The 17,713-nt window shown below is 46.8% G+C and overlaps 1 protein-coding gene across 1 annotated transcript in view; it reads left to right on the top strand.

Moving 5' to 3' along the window:
- CLIP2 (CAP-Gly domain containing linker protein 2) overlaps positions 1 to 17,713 on the top strand; it is a 78,775-nt gene that overhangs the window by 17,983 nt on the left and 43,079 nt on the right. The window contains exon 3 of the mRNA XM_041463603.1: positions 16,562 to 17,100. Within this exon, the coding sequence (XP_041319537.1) occupies positions 16,562 to 17,100 (539 nt within the window). The remainder of the gene's footprint in view (positions 1 to 16,561; positions 17,101 to 17,713) is intronic.

Raw genomic sequence — 17,713 nt, 5'->3', positions numbered from 1 at the left:
ACAGTTCATGGCTGGAGGTTTCTGCAGAGACCAGACAGTGAGCCAGCCTGTCACACATGCTGGATCAGAGTTATTTCTCCTGAAAACGTTCAGAGTCAGCTCTGCTCATGGGATGTGCTGTGTCCTCCCTGAACTTTCCTTGAGTGGAGAGCTGTGTCTCCTTAGCTGAGCTGGTGCTTTCACAGAGCCATTAGGAATAAGAGCTTTTGTGGGGGTGCTCTGGCTTAGGTACATTGCCTTGCTGTGGCTGTGGGCTTTTTTAAAAAAATAACAGAAATTGCCATTTCCTCTGAAAGTCAGTGGGGAACTGGCAGCTGACATGGACTCCTGGAAGAAATTAGCCTTGAGTAATGTCCATGCTGGCTATCCCCCTCCCTTCTCTCCTGTAAAACTGGAACAATGGAAAAAATAAGTTCTGCTGCTTTGCAGTAACTATTTTCCTTAACCAGACTGAAAATTCATCTCTAGCTGCCTTAGGAGAGCATTTTCCACAAATGTGTTGGCTTATTTCCCATGTTTCAAGTGCAGAAAGTCACTGCTCTTGACCCCACATTGAGGAGAGCTTTCTGTGCTGAAGGTGTGGGTCATGGGTAAAGGACTCAATATAATATTTAGATTTCTTGTTACAAAGCTCACATGTCTCAGTTCCTTTCCCACTCTCCTCCTGGAAAAGCCTGCTTTTGCAAGATGGGAAGAGAATGGAAGCTGTGATGAATGGGCCCACAGAGCCCTCCCAGCTGGTGGGACAGGTGAAAGCTGCTGGGAGGAGAAGCATTCACATTTCAGAGTGGGTTTTGTCTGCTCAGAGCAGTGTTGGAGTGATGTGGTTGGGGGAGAAATTTTCCTTTCATACTTCATTTGGCTGTCAGCTGGCTGTAGTGTTTGTTTATGGTTCTTAAATCTCTTGTTCAATTTAAAAAAATCTAGCAAAAGACAGAGGACAAAAGAAATACTTGTATTTGCAGATGGGGCTGGGCAACACTGAGACTTCAGTGCTGGAGGCAAAAAAAGCCCAAACTTATTAAGTTTTCTGTGAGACTTATGTGCATCCAGTCAGAATCTAGAGTAGACCTTGGGTTTTACAGATGGATCCTGTCTTTCTGAATGGGCAAGTGCAAGTATCTGTCACATTAATTTCATATTTAGGCATGCTAACAATATCAAAACTGTTTTTCAGCAGTTACCTAGTTTTATTGCCAAAAACTATGCTTTGAGAGCTAAACTATACAGCATATTGCTGGGAGCCTGGCAATGCCTTCTTGCTTTCATGTAAGTGTACATGCATTATTTTTCATGAAGAATAAATGCACAAGGCTAATAATGCTGGCATAGTGTCTGCTTCTGCAAACACTGTGTGTTGCTTTTGTTCACTAAAAATAAGAGTGAAGCAGACTGGAACGTTCCCAGGGCCGTTAAAGAGAATGGGATGACTGGCTCCTTAGGGTAATTAAACTAAAATATGCTGTAATGAGGGTTTGATAAGCCTGAGCTGGGTGTTGGGTCCTGGTTAGTTGCATTTGGGGTTTGGGTACTGATGGGCTGAGGCTGGTCCCTCCTGGTCACTGCTGTGCCCAGGGCTGAGTTTGCATGATGGGGTTAACTTTTCTTTTGAAATTTCCTTTTCTAGAAATGTGATTATGTTCTGAGGGCTGCTTCTAGTGTGGCACTCAGCAATTCTGTGGCCAAGTCTCTTTTGATCTGTACCTGCCTCAATTCTGCTGGAGGATCCTCGATCTCAACACCACCTTAGCTCTGCTGAGCATCTACTGCCTTGCTCTTGCCTTTCCCAGTGGAAAATCTTCATTCCTTTTTATTTATCTGCCAGTGTTAACAGCAACATCTTGGTAAATTAGCCTGGAAATCAGTTGTTCGCCCCTCGAGTTTCTCAGGATGTTTTTTAGGTTAAATTGGCTGGATGCATAGCAGTAAGAAGCAATTTCTGTGGCTTCTAGAATTTTCTGTGGTAAAAAACAGAGGGAGGGATGTTGTCCTTCATGGGGAATTTATGCCTCCGTATCAAGAGAGAACTTGGGGCGGTTGTTCTCAGGTAATTACTGATGGTTTGGTGGCATCTTAGCACAGGCTTTTTTTATAAAGCTGCAAGAAACTGCTGAGGCTCTCTGATTTTGTATCAGTCTATTAATTCTAATTCCAAAATAAATATTAAAGACACTAAACCACTGTTTTGCCTGCAACAAAAGAAATAGGATTGTAATGTCCAGAGCAGCTGATTGACTGGCACAGCCATAGGGACCTAATTCTTGTCTGTTCAAAGGCTTTGTGCCTCTTGATTAATATTAACTTGGGCTGTTGTGTGCTGGTGAATTGAGAGAGAAGACCCCACATCACAGGGCCAGAGGCTGCTATTATTTCCAGCAAACATTTTGTTTTGCTGTTTTGCATCAGGCCTCGTGGAGTGATTGGTGTTGTCAGCTCCCAGCTGAGTGCTGTCCTCAATTAAATCCACGCTGCAAGCCTGGGGTGGGATTAGTGATCCTGCTGGAAATGTGTCATTGCTGGTGGTGAAGTTTGATTAGCTCTGTCTACAGCTCCCTGAAAGGTGGCTGTGCTCAGGTGAGGGTTGGTCTCTTTCTCCAGACAACAGCTGTCAGAACGAGGGGTCCCAGTCTTAACCTGTGCCAGGGGAAATAGAGGTTGGATATTAGGAAGAAGTTTTTCACAGAAAGAGTGATAAAATATTGGAATGGCTGCCTGGGGAGGTGGTGCAGTCACCATCCCTGGGTGTGTTTAACCAAGCCTGGATGTGGCACTGGGTGCCAGGGTTTAGTTAGGGTGTTAGGGCTGGGTTGGACTTGATGATCTTGAAGGTCTCTTCCATCCTGGTTATTCTGTTATTCTGTGACTTATGTTAATGGCTCTGTATGCACAGTGTCCTCAGTTCCTTGGGGAATTAGGAGGTTGAGGTGTCAGTGAGGTGTCTGAGGATCAAATGCCTGTGTGACAGTGTCAGCAGATCAGCACTGCATCAGTAGCCAGAGCTGCAGGATCCGGGTCTGCACAGGCAGTCACAGGTCAGGGAGTTAACAGGTGTCTGAAAGAAAACGAGATTGTTTTCAGGGGCTGAACAGGAAAAACTGCAGCTGAGAGTTGCTGTTTTGCTGATCCAGGGCTGAGGTGCAGCTGAGGAGTGGGAGCTGCAGCAGGCACGGGAGCAGCCCTGCTGAGGGATCAGAGCCTGAGTGTCCCCTCACCACTGCTGGGGTTTGGCTGAAGTGCCCTGTGTGGGGGTCCCTCCATCCAAATCAGTCACTCATGGACACAGATGCTGTCACGAGACCCTGCATATTTGTTCTCATCCTCGTGGCATATCCTGTGCCAAAGTTTTCTGGCTTGGTTGTGGACCAACCCCTTGGCTATTTGCATCAGGCTTTTATTCAGCTCACAGGAGCCTCTCATGAGCTGCTCTGCCTGCCATCCTGCACTCTGAAATACCTTTTGTGCTGGGGTTTTTGAAGGTGGTGGTTCTTCCACCCTTTCTGGTGCCCCTCCTGAAGGGAAGAAGTACCTTTGGTGGCATTCCTCTCCCAAGAAGTGATTCAGTGCATTCCAAGCAATATAAAAAGGGCATTGAATCAATCTTAGTTTTACCAGCTTTACAAGTAACATATAGAGATAACTGTGAGTCTGATTTTAATTGTCTTAATGATTAGATACTCTTAGAAGGATTTGATGTAGTTAATCCTTAATGTTCAGCTCATTCATTGTGGGTGAGGCATGAGCACACAGCAAAGACATATGGAGGTCAGACACCCTCCTGCTCTCTCTGTCTGTAGCTCCTCACAGAACAGCAGGGAAAGAAAATCTGCTTTCCACAGATGTTCAGCTTATGGAGGTTGCAATATAATGAACTGAATCCCATTCATCTGGGCTGGGTAAGCCTGCAGTGGCATCACTGTGGTTGTGCTTATGCCCATCAGAGCAGGGATGCAGCTTTGGGGTGGGATCTGCTCCTGCACGCTCTGCCTCCAACAACTGCACTAATCCAGCTAGAGCAGATTAATCATTAAAGGCCTGAGCCAATATTCATTGAAATTAAAGGAAAGATTCCCTTTGGCATAGATAATCTGCAGAATTCAACTGGCATCAGATTGCTGGTGAATAGTATTTGCTATAGGTTGGAATTAACCAGGACACACTGACCTGCATGTGAGCATCTTCCTTGCAAGCAGTCTAGTAGGTGACTTGATCTCCACAAAAGCCTTAAAACATTTAGAATACAAATATTATTCTCTATTTATTTCAAGTTCAATAGGATATTTATTTTTAATGAAGATGCTAGTCAGTAAATTAATATCCTGTTCCCATAAAAGAGATAAACTGGTTTTTATGCAGGAGTGAGAACTGTAGGAAGACACTGTTTATCACAATACTCACTCTAAAATAATAAGAGTTGTCAAAACTGAGCTGCCTGTGACTTCAGCAGCTCTATTCAAAATACAGTTGCTGGTTTCTCTGCTACAAAATGTGTTTGGCACTGCTGTTTTCCAGCACAGTAAATGTGTATCCTGTGTGCTCCATCTGCACTCCATGGACCAGAGGATGCAGCAGAGCACTGCACTCCATGCATGTGTCTGCAGAATTCTTTGTGAGAAAGGAAATGTTTGTGAATGGGGATTTTTAAATGGTCTCAGAGGAAGGCAGTGATGAACTTAGCCATGAGTGCCTCTTCAGAGCTGAACCTGCCCAAGGTTCAGGAGTTAATTTGTGTGAGATGCTCCAGCTGTAGGACAGCAGGAGTTAACTCTGCTGCAGGACTGTTCCCAGTCTGCCTGAGGAATTCCTACCAAGCAGGAGCTGTAAGTCACTCTCACCTTCTGTAACCATCAGCTCCTGTGCACACGTGAAACTTCTCTGTACTAGACTCTGTCTCACCACCTCCTGTAAAGCTTGAAGGCTGTGACAAATTATTACAAGTATTACCCATGTTTTACACCAAGACAACTTAAAGAAGTAGGTCTTGCCCATGTCATCCTGTAAGTCAGAGGTGAAAGTGGAAGTTATCTTGGCCAGCAGATTTTTCTGGCCTTTTGTCCTCCCAGTCCTGGCACAGGAGCAGCAGCTCCCTCTCTGATGCAGCTTCCCCTCATCCTTTCCAGTGACTGAAGTGTTGTGTCTGTACACATTAGTGCCTTTGGAATTTGGCTGAGGGTGTGCAGTCGTGGAGCTATAGGGTAACTTTCTGTCCTGCACATGCCTGTCTTATTTCACACTTAAATCTGCACAGTTCTTTAGGATTTGCGTCCCTGAAGACCTCAGGAGCCTTTTGTATTGCTGCATAACTGATTTCACAGAAATACTTTCTATAGAATATTTTATCTGGAGATATTTGCTCAGAAAAAAAAAATCTTGCCAGAAATTGCAAGGGTTTGATGGAGATTTGAACAGAAGAATTTCAGGTGAAGATGATATGATGTTGAGAAAATTCTGAACCCTCAAAAGGGCTTGGGAGTATCATCCTCAGCGACTGACTCTGTCCTGGCTGGGTGTTCAGAAGATAAAAGCCTAAAACTGATCATCTGATAAAGTGATGAAGAAGTGGCATGAGAGAGAGTCATGGTCCATGTGTGAGCAAGGTGTGCACTGTGCTAGTGAGGTGTGCTGGGATGGGAGCAGAGTGTGTGCTCAGGGTGCCCAGTGGGGCCTGTGCTCCGTGTTCAGTGCAGCTCAACTCGTCAGCTCCCAAGCTTTGTCTGTGATCTCTCATTTCACATCATCAATTTCCCCAGCAGCCCTCCTGGAATGGTGTAAGATGTCATTTCTGGTGGTCACTGAGGCTTAGATCACTTGGGTTTGAGAACACTTGCTGTGTTTGTGTCATAGCTCATGTGTTTTAGGATCAGATCTGCATCATGGTCATGTTTACTTTCAAAAAAAAAAAAGAAAAAAAAAGACATCCACTGCAAATAGGTGACTTGGCTTTTCTGCAAACGATGCCTGTTCATGAACAGCTCATTGCCTTTTGAACTGGATACTTAGCTGTTAAAGCCAGGTATTTGGAATGAAGTAGATGAGTCAGTGTTAATCTGCTCTCAAATATCCTTTTTATTAGATTAGGCAAAGCAAAGCCAGCCCAGCACACTCTGCACTCTGTGTAGCTGTGTACAATCAGCCCATTGTGTGCTGGCAGCCTGCTCTGTGCATGGATGTATGGCTGCAGGAATAAATGGCTGAAGGAGGGATGAATCAAAGCTGTGTTTAGCACAGTGCAGCCCCGGGATTGTGCCCAAGTTTGCTTGGCAGTTTTGAGGTGATCATTTTACCTCTGCTATAGTTCCTCTGGGATCCTGGGGTGCTGCAGGAATCTCCCTCTTTCGGGTGGATGACTCAAAGAGATGGTGCAATGATACTGATGTCATGTTTCTGCTGAGGAGGGGGAAACACTACATACAAGGGAGAAAGAATGTGCTTGTCTGTCTGCTGGTACCATCCCAGTGGCTCAGACTCTGCTGTTTCTGAGCACAGCTGGTCACACTGAAACCCAGCCTCTCAGCATGCAGATAAGGAGCCAACAAAGCATCCTCCTTCCTTCTTGTATGTCAGCTTTAAGTTTTTCTACTTCTCCCCTCTAGAGTAGCTGCAGACAGGGCACGAGGAACTGTGGCTGCAGGCTGGCAGCTCTTCTAAAGAGCAATTGCTGTGAAGATTATCCCAACTCCTGCCACAGGGAAGAAGAGCAAAGTAAAATTAGAAAGTGAGAGAAAAGCTTATGGCTGTACCAAAGAAATATTTCTGAGATTCAGCAGGTAGAAATGAGAAGTGGTTATCTGTCAAGGGAAGAGGAGTGAGGAAGATCTTACTGCTGTGCTGTGCTGCTACACGTCTAGCCCTTCTCATGGGGAGATTCCATGGTGCCAGCAGAGCACTCTCTGCCTGAGCTTCCATTTGCACAAATGTACCAATAAAGGATGCCTTGAGCCTGAGCTGGGGGAGGAGTGCCTCTGCAGTGCTCAAAGTGCAGTGGGAGCACAGGTACGAGTGGCACAGCTCATCACCTGTCACACCAGGGGAAATACTGCTCTGCTCTGAGCTAATCTGACCTGGCTGGGGTGAGCAGGTCACTGAGCACTCTGAGGATATACCAGGATTGTTCCATGGCTGGAGTGAATACTGTGCCCACAGGCAGTCTGTACCAAAGTTGGAGTCAAACTAGACTGTCTCCTGTCATTTAGCTTTTCTTTCCCATGGATTGTTAGAGGTGCAATCTGCTTGTGCATGGCTGCTCAGGGTATGCCCTGTGAGTAAATACCCTGAGTTAGGCACACACAGCAACTTCTGCATCTTGTTCCCAGTACAGGGAGCTGCTGGGATCCCCTAAACTGGCTCCAGTCTGATCAGACAGTAATAATTGCCTTCTGGACAAAGCCAGGCTCTTTTTTTGGTGCCTTCTCTTCTCCATTTGACTGGGACTGAGCTAATGCTATCATTTCTGAATGACTAAGTCAGTGGCCTTTCTGTGTGCACCTGCTTGAGCAATGTACTGCTTGGCTGCTCATCCGGCTGCTCATCTCAGGAATGGTCCCAGAGTCCATCCAAGTGGGTTTTGTGTGGGAATGATGCCTGAGAAAAATTCCAATATGTAAAAAGGCTGTGAAATTTCAAAACCCAGTTAGTTTTTCTGGTGGGGGGAAGGACTGTGCTTTACTTGGCTGCTCTTTACAGTGTTTGGTGCTCAAGATAGCAGTCTTGGGACTGTTCTGAACTGGAGAAATTTGCTCTCTCTGTGCTAGTGCCAGTGTTCTGCCTGGGAAATCGTTTATAAATGTCTTATTAAAGACCTGTGTCTGCCTCCTTTTCTTTGTTTTTGTCATTGGATCAGCTCAGTGAGAGCAGCTGTCTTCACTTCCATCACAGCAGCCCCCAAGCCACACTTGTGCCGTGCAGATTCCCACAGCCCAAGGACAGCAGACAGCTGTGCATGTGTGTGTGTGCTGGGCTTTGTGGGCACGGGGGCTCAGGCTGAGCTCCTTCACGAGCTTCTCCATGCTTCTTTGAAAAGAAAGGACTCCAAGAAATCAGCTTTGTGCTGGTTTGTGGAGAAGCGAGCACACGGTGAGACTGCAGCGCTGCGCGTGTGAGCTGGGCACCCCTCGGGCTGCTGGAAGGGGGCTCCCGTGCAGGGCAGGAGCCTTTCCTGTGAGTACCCCCTCCCCACTGCTGGTTTTGTTCTCATACGGTACCCTGGGCTGCTTTCTAGTGCTCCTTTCTGCCCTGAAGTCTTTCATTCCTTGCAGGGGTCAGTGGGAGGTAACCCAGTTTGGCTGTGGGGCTAGTGGGACAAAACTTAGTGAGTCTTTAGAGCTAGGGGATTGCTTGTATAGAAAACTGTATTTTCTTGTCAGAATAAGTTATGGTGAATGAAGTGAGTAATGCTTCTATGTGGAATATTCTCTAGTTGAAGTGATTTTGTTGTTTGTTTAAGGAAGAATGGAAACTGTTATTTTGTAATACACCCTTTAACATACTAACCTGGTGTTTATTAAATTCTAGTTTTGCAAGTGTGTCTGTACGTTATTTCTAGAGATGAGGGGTGGCACATGCTGAGGAAGAAGATATGGGTGCTCCAGTCTTTGTTAAACTTGCAAAGCTATTAAAGTTGTGGGATTTTTGTTTTCATTATTTCTGGTGAAAGCAGGGTGCTTCTCCAGAGGTGTGATATATAGACCCTGTTTTAAGACTGAAAAATGTTAAATAGAGTGTTGTATAGTGAATGTTGAAAGAATATGGTTTTAAAAATAATAATTACATAAAAATTAAGACTGCAATTTTGAGATGAATAGATCCATCCATATGCTGCAAGGTAATTATCCCTCAGTGAAAGAAACCTTGTGCATTTTCTACTAGTTACTTGCCTCCCTTGTACTGCCAAACCCAATGTGCTTTGCATATTTGTTGAATACCATTGTTTATTTGAAAAAAAACCAAACTTTTAATCCTCACACATAAATATATATCTTTGCTGTTTGTTTCTTTTCAGAATTATAGTGGATTTGATCTGGCATGGCAGGTAACCCCCCAGCTCCTCCATCTCTCCCATCTCTAGCAGGCACCAGGAATGTGCCTCTCGCCAGTGGCAGGGCAGATTTTGTACCAGTCAGCATCTTGAATGAGACTTTACAAGAAAGCCTTTGTTTGGGGTGTCTGTGTGAGGCTCACTGCCCTTCCCAGCTGCCTCTCTGGAGGCAAATATTTGTCTCAAGGAGCATTCCCTTCCATTCAGTGCAAGACATCCTTGCAGTGGTCCTTACTGGGTTTTGCTTCTCATTCATAATTCTCATTCTTCCTGTCTTCCTCCTCACTGCAGTTTTATTTCTGGATATGCCTCCTCTCTTCAGAGGAGCTAAACACAGGGATGCTGAGGTTGTATCAGATCTAATATCCACGCCATTGGGGTTATTCCTGGGAGCAGCAGGGCAGTGGATTTTCAGGGTGCCAGATGCAGAGCTTGCCTCTGTGCCAGATCACAGCCCCAGCTTTTCAGCTTTGAACTTGCAGAGCTTTCAGCCCTTGTTTCCAAGTCAGCCATAAATCTCTGGGGCTCCTTCCTCCCACAGTGTGCTGCCAGGCAGTTGGCCATTGTCTGCAAAGTGTTGCTTTTTCTCACAGGTACTCCTTCCCTCTCTGCTTCTGCCTCATCCTGCAGTGTGAAAGGGCTGTGATCAATCCTGCAGAAAACAGCTGCTTCATTGATGTGCTCCATAACTTGAATTTCCATGTGACCATGGGCTGGCTTTCACCTGATTGCTAACAGCATCCTGTTTCTGTAATCCAGGTTGCTTTGAGAAGCTCAAATCCCCACGTGGTAACCTAGAAATTCCATGTGGCAAGGGCTCAGTGAGAGCTGTGGAGGCAGCAGGCACCAGCCCTTCTCCCACAGGAGTCTGTGCCTGTGTGGCTGCTGCTGATGCTGCCGAGGGAAGAATTCCTGACCCCTGCCCAGGTGGCAGCTCTGGAGGTGCAGCAGGCTGTGCATCCTTCTCTCTTGCCCAGCAGACAAGCTGCTGTGGGTGGTAGGGAGCAGATGCTGTGCACTGGCCTCCTCTGAGGGGAAGCTCTGGTGGGCTCTGCTCTCCCTCAGTGCAGTTGTGCAGTGCTGTGCCTGGAGGTGAAATGGCCCTGCAGACCAGAGAGCTCACAGTAACAGCGGTGTAAAGAGAGGAGTAAAAGCCCTGCACCAGGAGCTGACAGCTGTGTGGCTGTAAGGATGAGGGCAGGCTGTCCTCCAGCCCACCGTGCAGGGTGGTGGGCTGTTGGATGGGGAATCAACATAGACAATTCCACCAGAATCCAGTCAAGCAATCACCTTGGGTAAGCAATCTCCAGAACACAATCCACATGAGCAGCAAATGAGATAAGAATTGTTTTGATCATTCTTCTCTCTGCTTCTCTCACAGCTTCTGTCTGCTCAGAGGGCATGTGCATACCCCAGATGGGGAATTACCATCCACCACACATCTTTGGTGCCCTGAGCAGGGATAGTGTCTGACTGTCATCCCCACCTCACCATCTGAGCACTGAACCAAACAGTGAGCCAGGCTGCTCTCGTGCTCCAAGGCTCTTGCATAATCCCTGTGGCAGTAAAACCAGACCTTATTCCTTGAGCTGGCACCCCTGTGGCCAGCAGTAGGGTTTTCCAACTGACAAAATCTTGGCTTCAAATGGGCATTACAGTCCCTGGTCTCAGGCCTGTCCTGAAGCCCTGCCCGGGCTGGGAGGAGCAGAGCTGGTACCAAAAGTTTTTTTGAGCAGTCTGGTGGCAAGGCTGCACTTTGAGATGCTCACAGACTGCACAACTTGCTGCCCCATCCCAGGTCAGTGGCATCGACAGCAGGGGCCAGTGACAGGAGGGTGAAGTGTCTCCAGTCCCGTGCCAGTGGCAGTTCTGCCAGCCTGGGGCACTTCTTGTTGCTCGGTGGTGGATGAGAAGTTTACTGATTTACCATGGAGAGGGAATGCAGCCAGGACTGGGTGGGCAACTCCGTGCTGCATGTCAGGCTGCCTTGTGATGTGGTGATGCTGAGGGTAGAAAGCTCTGAAAATTAAAATAGAAAAGAAAAAGACTTCTTTTAGGGGCAGTGTAAAGCTTTTCTGTAAATGTAATATTTGTGCTTTTTTCTCCCTCCTTCCTGACACACACACTGCTCTGGAATCTCTCTTCTATTTTTTATTTGGTAGTGGTTTTAGGGTTTTTTTACGTTTTTTTGTTTGGTTGGTTGGGGTTTTTTTGGTGTGTGTGGTTTTGTGTTGGTTTTTTTGTTGTTGTTGTTGGGTTTTTTTGTTGTTGTTTTTTTCTTTCCTCTTTCTTTTAAATCTAGTGTGCCTCCATTTCATCAATTAACTGCTTGTCTCCTGATTCCCATGGCAACATAACAGGCTGTTGCATTTCTGAGTCCTTTGGCAGTTGTGGTGCCTGGCATGTCTTGGGAGCAGTCAGACCACAAAAGGGTTCTGCAGGGAGTAGGAAATCCAGGGGCAGCACTCACTGAGCCCTGATCTCACGCTGCACTGCTCTTCCCTTCCTCTCCCTCCTCCCCTTCAGATACAAGTTTCCTTTCCCCTTTGTTTCAGTTGCCTGGTGTTAAGAAATGAGCAACTGGAGTGCTGTGGGAGGTCGGAGGATGTGGAGGGAGTGAGGGGATGGATGGGTTCAGTGGATGTGACTTAAACATAGCAGGAGGCTGAGCATAATGTCAGGGATCCTGCAGGGAGAGCTGCTCCTGCTGGTGCTGCAGAGCAAGTGCTCTCTTCTCCCACTTCAGCTTCCAGAGCTTTCTTGAGGGGGGGTTTCTTGCTTCTGTACTATACAAAGCTTCTGTTCACTCCTTCCTACAGCAGTTTCCAGGAGCTGGAAGAATCCATGCCCTTTTTGCAGAAGCCCTTGTGCTTCAAGGGATTTTGGACACATGGCTTCCATTGACACGGTAACAAGAGCCCTGTGAGCAGCCTGGGACTTCAGTTAAACTTTTAACCTCTCCAGCTCTTGGCTGGTAAGAATTTGGCTCCTGAAGTACTGGTGCCCTATCAGTGTGGGTCCCTAAAACTGGTGGGATGAGTTTGCATGAAGCACCAGGTTTGCTGTAGTTGTGGCTGATGTGTAGGCTTTGTGAAGGGCAAAGGGAAGGCAGAGATTTGGAGCTGGGTAAGATGTATGTGCAGTGGATGCTCTGTGTGACTCTGATTTACAAGCTGTTGCTCAGCCCTGGAAGCTGTGACCTACAGGAAGCCCATTTAATCCGAAAAGAATGAGCCAGCTAATGAACACAATAGGGCTGTAAAGTTGGAGAGCCTGAGTGGAGGAGATCCTGCTCACTGCTTGTTGTGTCTTGGAGCCTGGTCCCCGCGAGAGGAGGAGGCAGCTGCTGCTGTGGCAGTCCTGACTAGCAGGTGAGGTCCGTTCTGGACAGAGCAGCACAGGGAGATCCTCTTGGATCGAGCAGGAAGAGCCTTCCTCATCGCTGGCTTCCAGGTGGGCTGCTGAGTTGGAGACCCAGTAGTGACTTCAGAGAGTTCCTGTGGCTTCTTGGCTGGCATCAGCAGGTACTGGCAGGGTTGGAGTAGAAAGAACCCAGTGTGTCCTGTTGGGTGGGTTTCTCTTGTGTAACTCTTCTCAGTTTCATACCTGAGATCTGTACCCTTGGTTTGCTGTTTCTTGGAACTTTTTTCTTAGTGAATTTTTTGGAACTTGGCATTTATCTGGGGAGTCTGCCTAGAACAGAAAGACTTTTCTTCTTCAAAACAGCAAATCCAAGTGACACACACCAGTCACTCTTGAGGTGCCTGTAGGCTGGAAAAGCTCAGGACTCTTTCATGGCAGTCCTCTTGGGTGGCTTTCCCTTCAGTTGTAAGAGGTACCTGGAGAGTGGCAGTGCCAATGTCAGGTCTCTGGGAGCAGTGCCACCAGCTGCTCTCACTTTTGGGCTATCCTGAGGTGCTCGTGGGATTGAAGTCAAGTTACTCACTGCCACCATTTGCCCTCTGGAAGGCTGGTGACCAGACACCTCCCTGGGAGGATCAGGGCTTGGTCTGCTTGGACTGCTTGGGATGCTGTCTGGCCATCTAGCTCGTGGGTTAGTAAAAGCCAAGAGTACAACTTGATCATGGTTACTCTTGGCTTCTCTGAAAACCTGCTGCACCAAAGCCCATTAGCTGCTCTGTGGTTATTATTTCATATGTGGGTAATGAAAGCCATGTAAAACACAAGTTTCTACACTGTGGCCATAATAAACAAGGTGAACCTTCAGGCAGTTCCTTATTTACATCCTGTACTTTTGAATAATTTACCTCATGCTCAAGAATGATGATATTTCTGCCTGCACTGCTCGGGAGCCTGGGATGAGATTGTTTCCCTGAGATGTAATTACTGTAGTTCAGCATACCTGCTTATCAGACAGGCACCTAAAATGAACAAGAGTGTGTAAAGTTCCACTGAAATTTTGGCTTTTGGGGGAGGACAGTGTTGCACCAGGCAGTGAACTGTTCTTTTTTTTTTTTTTGCTGGTCCAAGTCAGTTTTGAGGGTGTTTGCTCTTGCAGTAAAATACAGTGAGTGTAAATGCAATTTAAACCCTGCTGCATTGTTTGTTCAGCCTTGGGCAGCCTTCCTGCCTTTCTTTGCTTGAGCTTTGCTGCTGAAGGGTTTGCTTATCCCAGCCACATTGCAGAGGTGCTTGTGAGAGGTAATGGGACCTGTATCTTGACCATTAACTAACACCTGAAATCAAGAACTGTTGGGCTGAAACTTGGGCTCAGTAAGTGTAAAAAACCAGTTTTCTCTTCTCAATGTAGTAACAGAGCTGCCCAGATTTTATGTGCTTATAGTTCCCTGTACAGGAGGTTGAGTTTGGCTGTCCTTGGCACAGATACATGTGCACAGACATGTCAGTGGCATGATCTTTGTGTGTGTTAGGGTGCTCTGCCAAGCACAAAACCAAGGTGTAAATTGTGTTTCTAATTTAATTTATTCTCCTACCCATCACAGACCTTGTTGGCGATAAACGCCTGTAGCCAGGTTAAAAATTAATATAATTTGTTAATTAATTAATAAATTGGTTATTTAACTTAGAGCCTTCTTAAAATGTAACTTGCTAATCTGGCTGCTTTACTGTCTTGTGCTATTAAGCATTGAAATTACAATAGTGCCCTTATTTTCTGCCTATGATTGTTTTTATAGTTCAGATGGATGGAGCCCTGTTTTCTTCACACTTCTTTTTATTTAAAGTCTTTTGTAAGGATCAAAAGCTCTAAGCATCCTTATAGTCTTTGGGTTTAATTTTTTTAAGGTGAAATTGGTTCTTGGATGTAATGCTGTCCATCTGATGGAGCTCGTCTTGGTGTACTGTCCTACAAAATTGAGAGTGACACAAGCTTAAATGCCAAAAACTTGCCCGAAAGCCACCAAAACTTCTTGATGAACACATGAGGTTGAGGGAACTTCCAAGGCAGGGTCCAGAAGCCAGGAGAATTCTCTCCCTGGGAGCTGGCTGAGCTCTGCTGGGAGCTCCATGGTCTCTGTTGCCACCAACATTTTCAGCTGGGAGCAGTGTTCACACAGCTGGGGACAGTATTTACTGTCCTTCCTGTGCCCATCATGGGATGTTCCTGAACATTCCCCATGGTTCCCCATGTGCATGTCCCTTTTGGCTCCTCTTCTCAAGAGCTGTTCCAGCCCCAGCCTGCTGAGCCCAGTGAGCTGCTTGGAGATACTCCTGTTTGTGAGAGGAGTTTTTGCAGTCACACCTTAATTGCTGCTCTCTTCTTCTTCAGACAAGGCTCAGACCAGGCAGAGGTGCTGCTTCCAGGGGCCCCGAATTGGGGCCATAGAAATTTGTCAAGTGTTGACTCTGGAGTCTAATAAAAACCCAAGTGTCAAAATGGATCCCTTGTAACACACATGATTTAGCAGAAACTAAGTTCTTCCTGCTATTGCCATGGTGCTCTTTTCTTCCCTCTTTCCTAGACTTCTGGCAAAGCTTTGACGTATCTTGCTTTGAGAGCTTTTATGTTTTTCACTCTTTCTAGGAGCTGAGCCTGATCTGTCAGGCCCATTACTGGTGAAAGAGCTGTGGAAGTGTTGCAGACTGAGCCACAGTGATGGCTGAGGCTGAACGAGTTTCACAGTTCATTACACATAAGCACTCAAGTTCTACTTGTCTCTGCAGCTGCTCAGGGTGTCCTCTGCCAGCCTTCTCTGGTAGCAAATAACAATTTTTTCCTGGCTGTGCTTTAGTTTTCTGGTTGGTGGCACCCAGAAACTTCAGCTGAAAGTTGGGCTGAAGAGTCCAGGGAGCTTTCATTGAGCACAGGACACATGGCACCAAGCCTCCTGCAAACACCCCCTACTCCAGCTGTGTGGGAGAACCACACTTGGGACCTCAGGGCTGTTGAGAGCTGAGGATGGCTGAAGGTCCGTGGTATGTGACTTGCTGGGTCTTATTTTGCAAGCTTATTTCCTCAGTTTCTCTTGTGGTTTCTTTTAGAGCTTTACTCAACTTCCCCCTTTAACCCTCAGAGAGAGTTAATGAATTCACATGTCCTTGTCATGTGTTGCCTGAGGCCCAGGCTGAAAGCCCAAAATTCATGACAGGAGGGTTTGACAATGGGGTCAGCAAGAGTTGGGTCACTGCTATCTCATTTGCTTGGGTTGACTCTGTTCCCATTCAGGCACCTGTCATGTATTTAAGGGTCCCCTTTTGTATTATGGAGAGTTTGGCCAATCAAGATTCTGCTGGAGAGAGTGAGCAGAACTGAATAGCAGCATTACCTGCAGTTTTCCTTCCCCACGCAGCAGAGAATTGCTGGAAGGCTGATGCTGGAAAAAGGGCACTCTTTATTGCCAGTTTATTGAGTTCCATGCACATTTGTGTGACCCTGCAAGGCTGTGCATGAAGCTTTGTGGATGCTTCCTGTTTAAAGAGATGCTGTTTATACTGAACATAGCCCAGGTGTCTGCTTGCTGCTGCATTTACTCCAGCAAAGGGCAGAGCAGCAGCTGGGAAAAATGGGGAATTTGTGGAGGCCACTGTGTGGTCCCACAGGAGCTGTTAGTGGGACACACAATGGGGTTCTCATAATGCCAAGTACTGAAACATCAGTGCCTCACACTTTTTTTTTCCCCTAAAGATATATATTTTGATTTATTTTTTTGGGTAAAAGGATGACTTTGGCTTCTTCCTGCAAAGCAGCAGTTCATTGGGCTCCCTTTGGTCCTTAAGCACTTATCACCACTCCTGTGCTTTTGAGCTTATCCACACTCTGGGGCTGTGAGGGGGCTGAGGTATTGTAAAGGGGATGAAAACATGTGGTCATTTTTTTATGTTCTGTGTGAGACCTGCAGAAAGTGGGCAGCATATGGAGGATCTGTGCAGGTTAACACTGAAGAAGGTGTGTAAGTAAGGCATCACTCAGGTTTAATCTTCACAGGGTGTACACCTGCAGTCTAAGTTGCTGTCCCAGATGTTTTCTTTCTGTAAATGCCATTTCCTGGTGTTTTGGTTTCCTTCTAGGATTTCTCTGTATACCAAAACCTCTTTTTCCTTGATCCACAGGCTCACCTTTACACAAGCAGGGTACCACATCCACCACCAGCGCCGAGAAGTCGGCTTCGAAGGTCGCCGAGGTGGGCGATGATTTCCTGGGAGACTTCGTGGTGGGCGAACGTGTCTGGGTGAATGGAGTGAAGCCAGGAGTGATCCAGTACCTTGGGGAAACGCAGTTTGCTCCAGGCCAGTGGGCAGGGGTTGTTCTGGATGACCCGGTGGGTAAGAATGACGGCTCTGTGGGAGGAGTGCGCTACTTCGAGTGCCAGCCGCTGCAGGGGATTTTTACGCGACCGTCCAAGCTGACGCGGCAGCCGGTGGCCGAGGGCTCCGGGAGCGACGCCCCCTCCGTGGACTCCCTGACGGCTCAGAACTTGTCACTGCACTCGGGGACGGCCACGCCGCCTCTGTCCACTCGCGTGATCCCGCTGAGGGAGAGCGTCCTCAACAGCGCCATGAAAACGGGCAACGAGTCCGGATCCAACCTGTCGGACAGCGGGTCGGTGAAAAAAGGGGAGAAGGACCTGAGGCTTGGGGATCGTGTGCTGGTGAGTTGGCTCTGGGGTGTCAGTTTCTCGACATCAGTCGGGGTATCAATCCCTCGAGGTGGAGATTGAAGGCACTTGAGACTGTAGTTCATGTGGGGACTCAGGTGTTTATTGTTTCTTATCAGTGAAACAGCCTCACAGCCATGAGTTTGGCACCCTTTCATTAGCAAGGCACAAAATGGCTAACAGTCTCTTGTTATGAGGTCTTTTAAGGCTAAACTATCCAATTCAGACATGACACCTAGATTATTTTCCCTTTTAACCCAATAACTGATCCCAAAGAGCTCACAGTCCTGACTTTTCTGTCCAATTACAAAACATCACCCAAACCCATGGAGAAGAAGAAAGAAGAAGGTGAAGAAGAAGGAAGAAGGTAACGAAGAACAACCTGCCTCCGCCCTAAAACCTCCTTGCTTCATATTTATTTCTATATTCTAAAACCCCAAACTCTAAGTTTTCCACCCTGTGATATGACACTTCTAACCAACTACACACCTGTAATCCCAGTGCTATCAATCAGTTTTGGAAGTCTTCTCCACAGCCTCAGGTCAAATGCAGTGCTCTCTTGCAAGTCTGTGCCTTTCAGCACAGAAAGTTTAAAATTCTCAGCATC

This window comes from Pyrgilauda ruficollis, unplaced genomic scaffold (genome assembly GCF_017590135.1).
Source record: "Pyrgilauda ruficollis isolate IOZ18807 unplaced genomic scaffold, ASM1759013v1 scaffold168, whole genome shotgun sequence".
Taxonomy (NCBI): domain Eukaryota; kingdom Metazoa; phylum Chordata; class Aves; order Passeriformes; family Passeridae; genus Pyrgilauda; species Pyrgilauda ruficollis.
The sequence above is the reverse complement of the archived record's forward strand: the minus strand, read 5'-3'. Positions and strand labels throughout refer to the sequence as shown.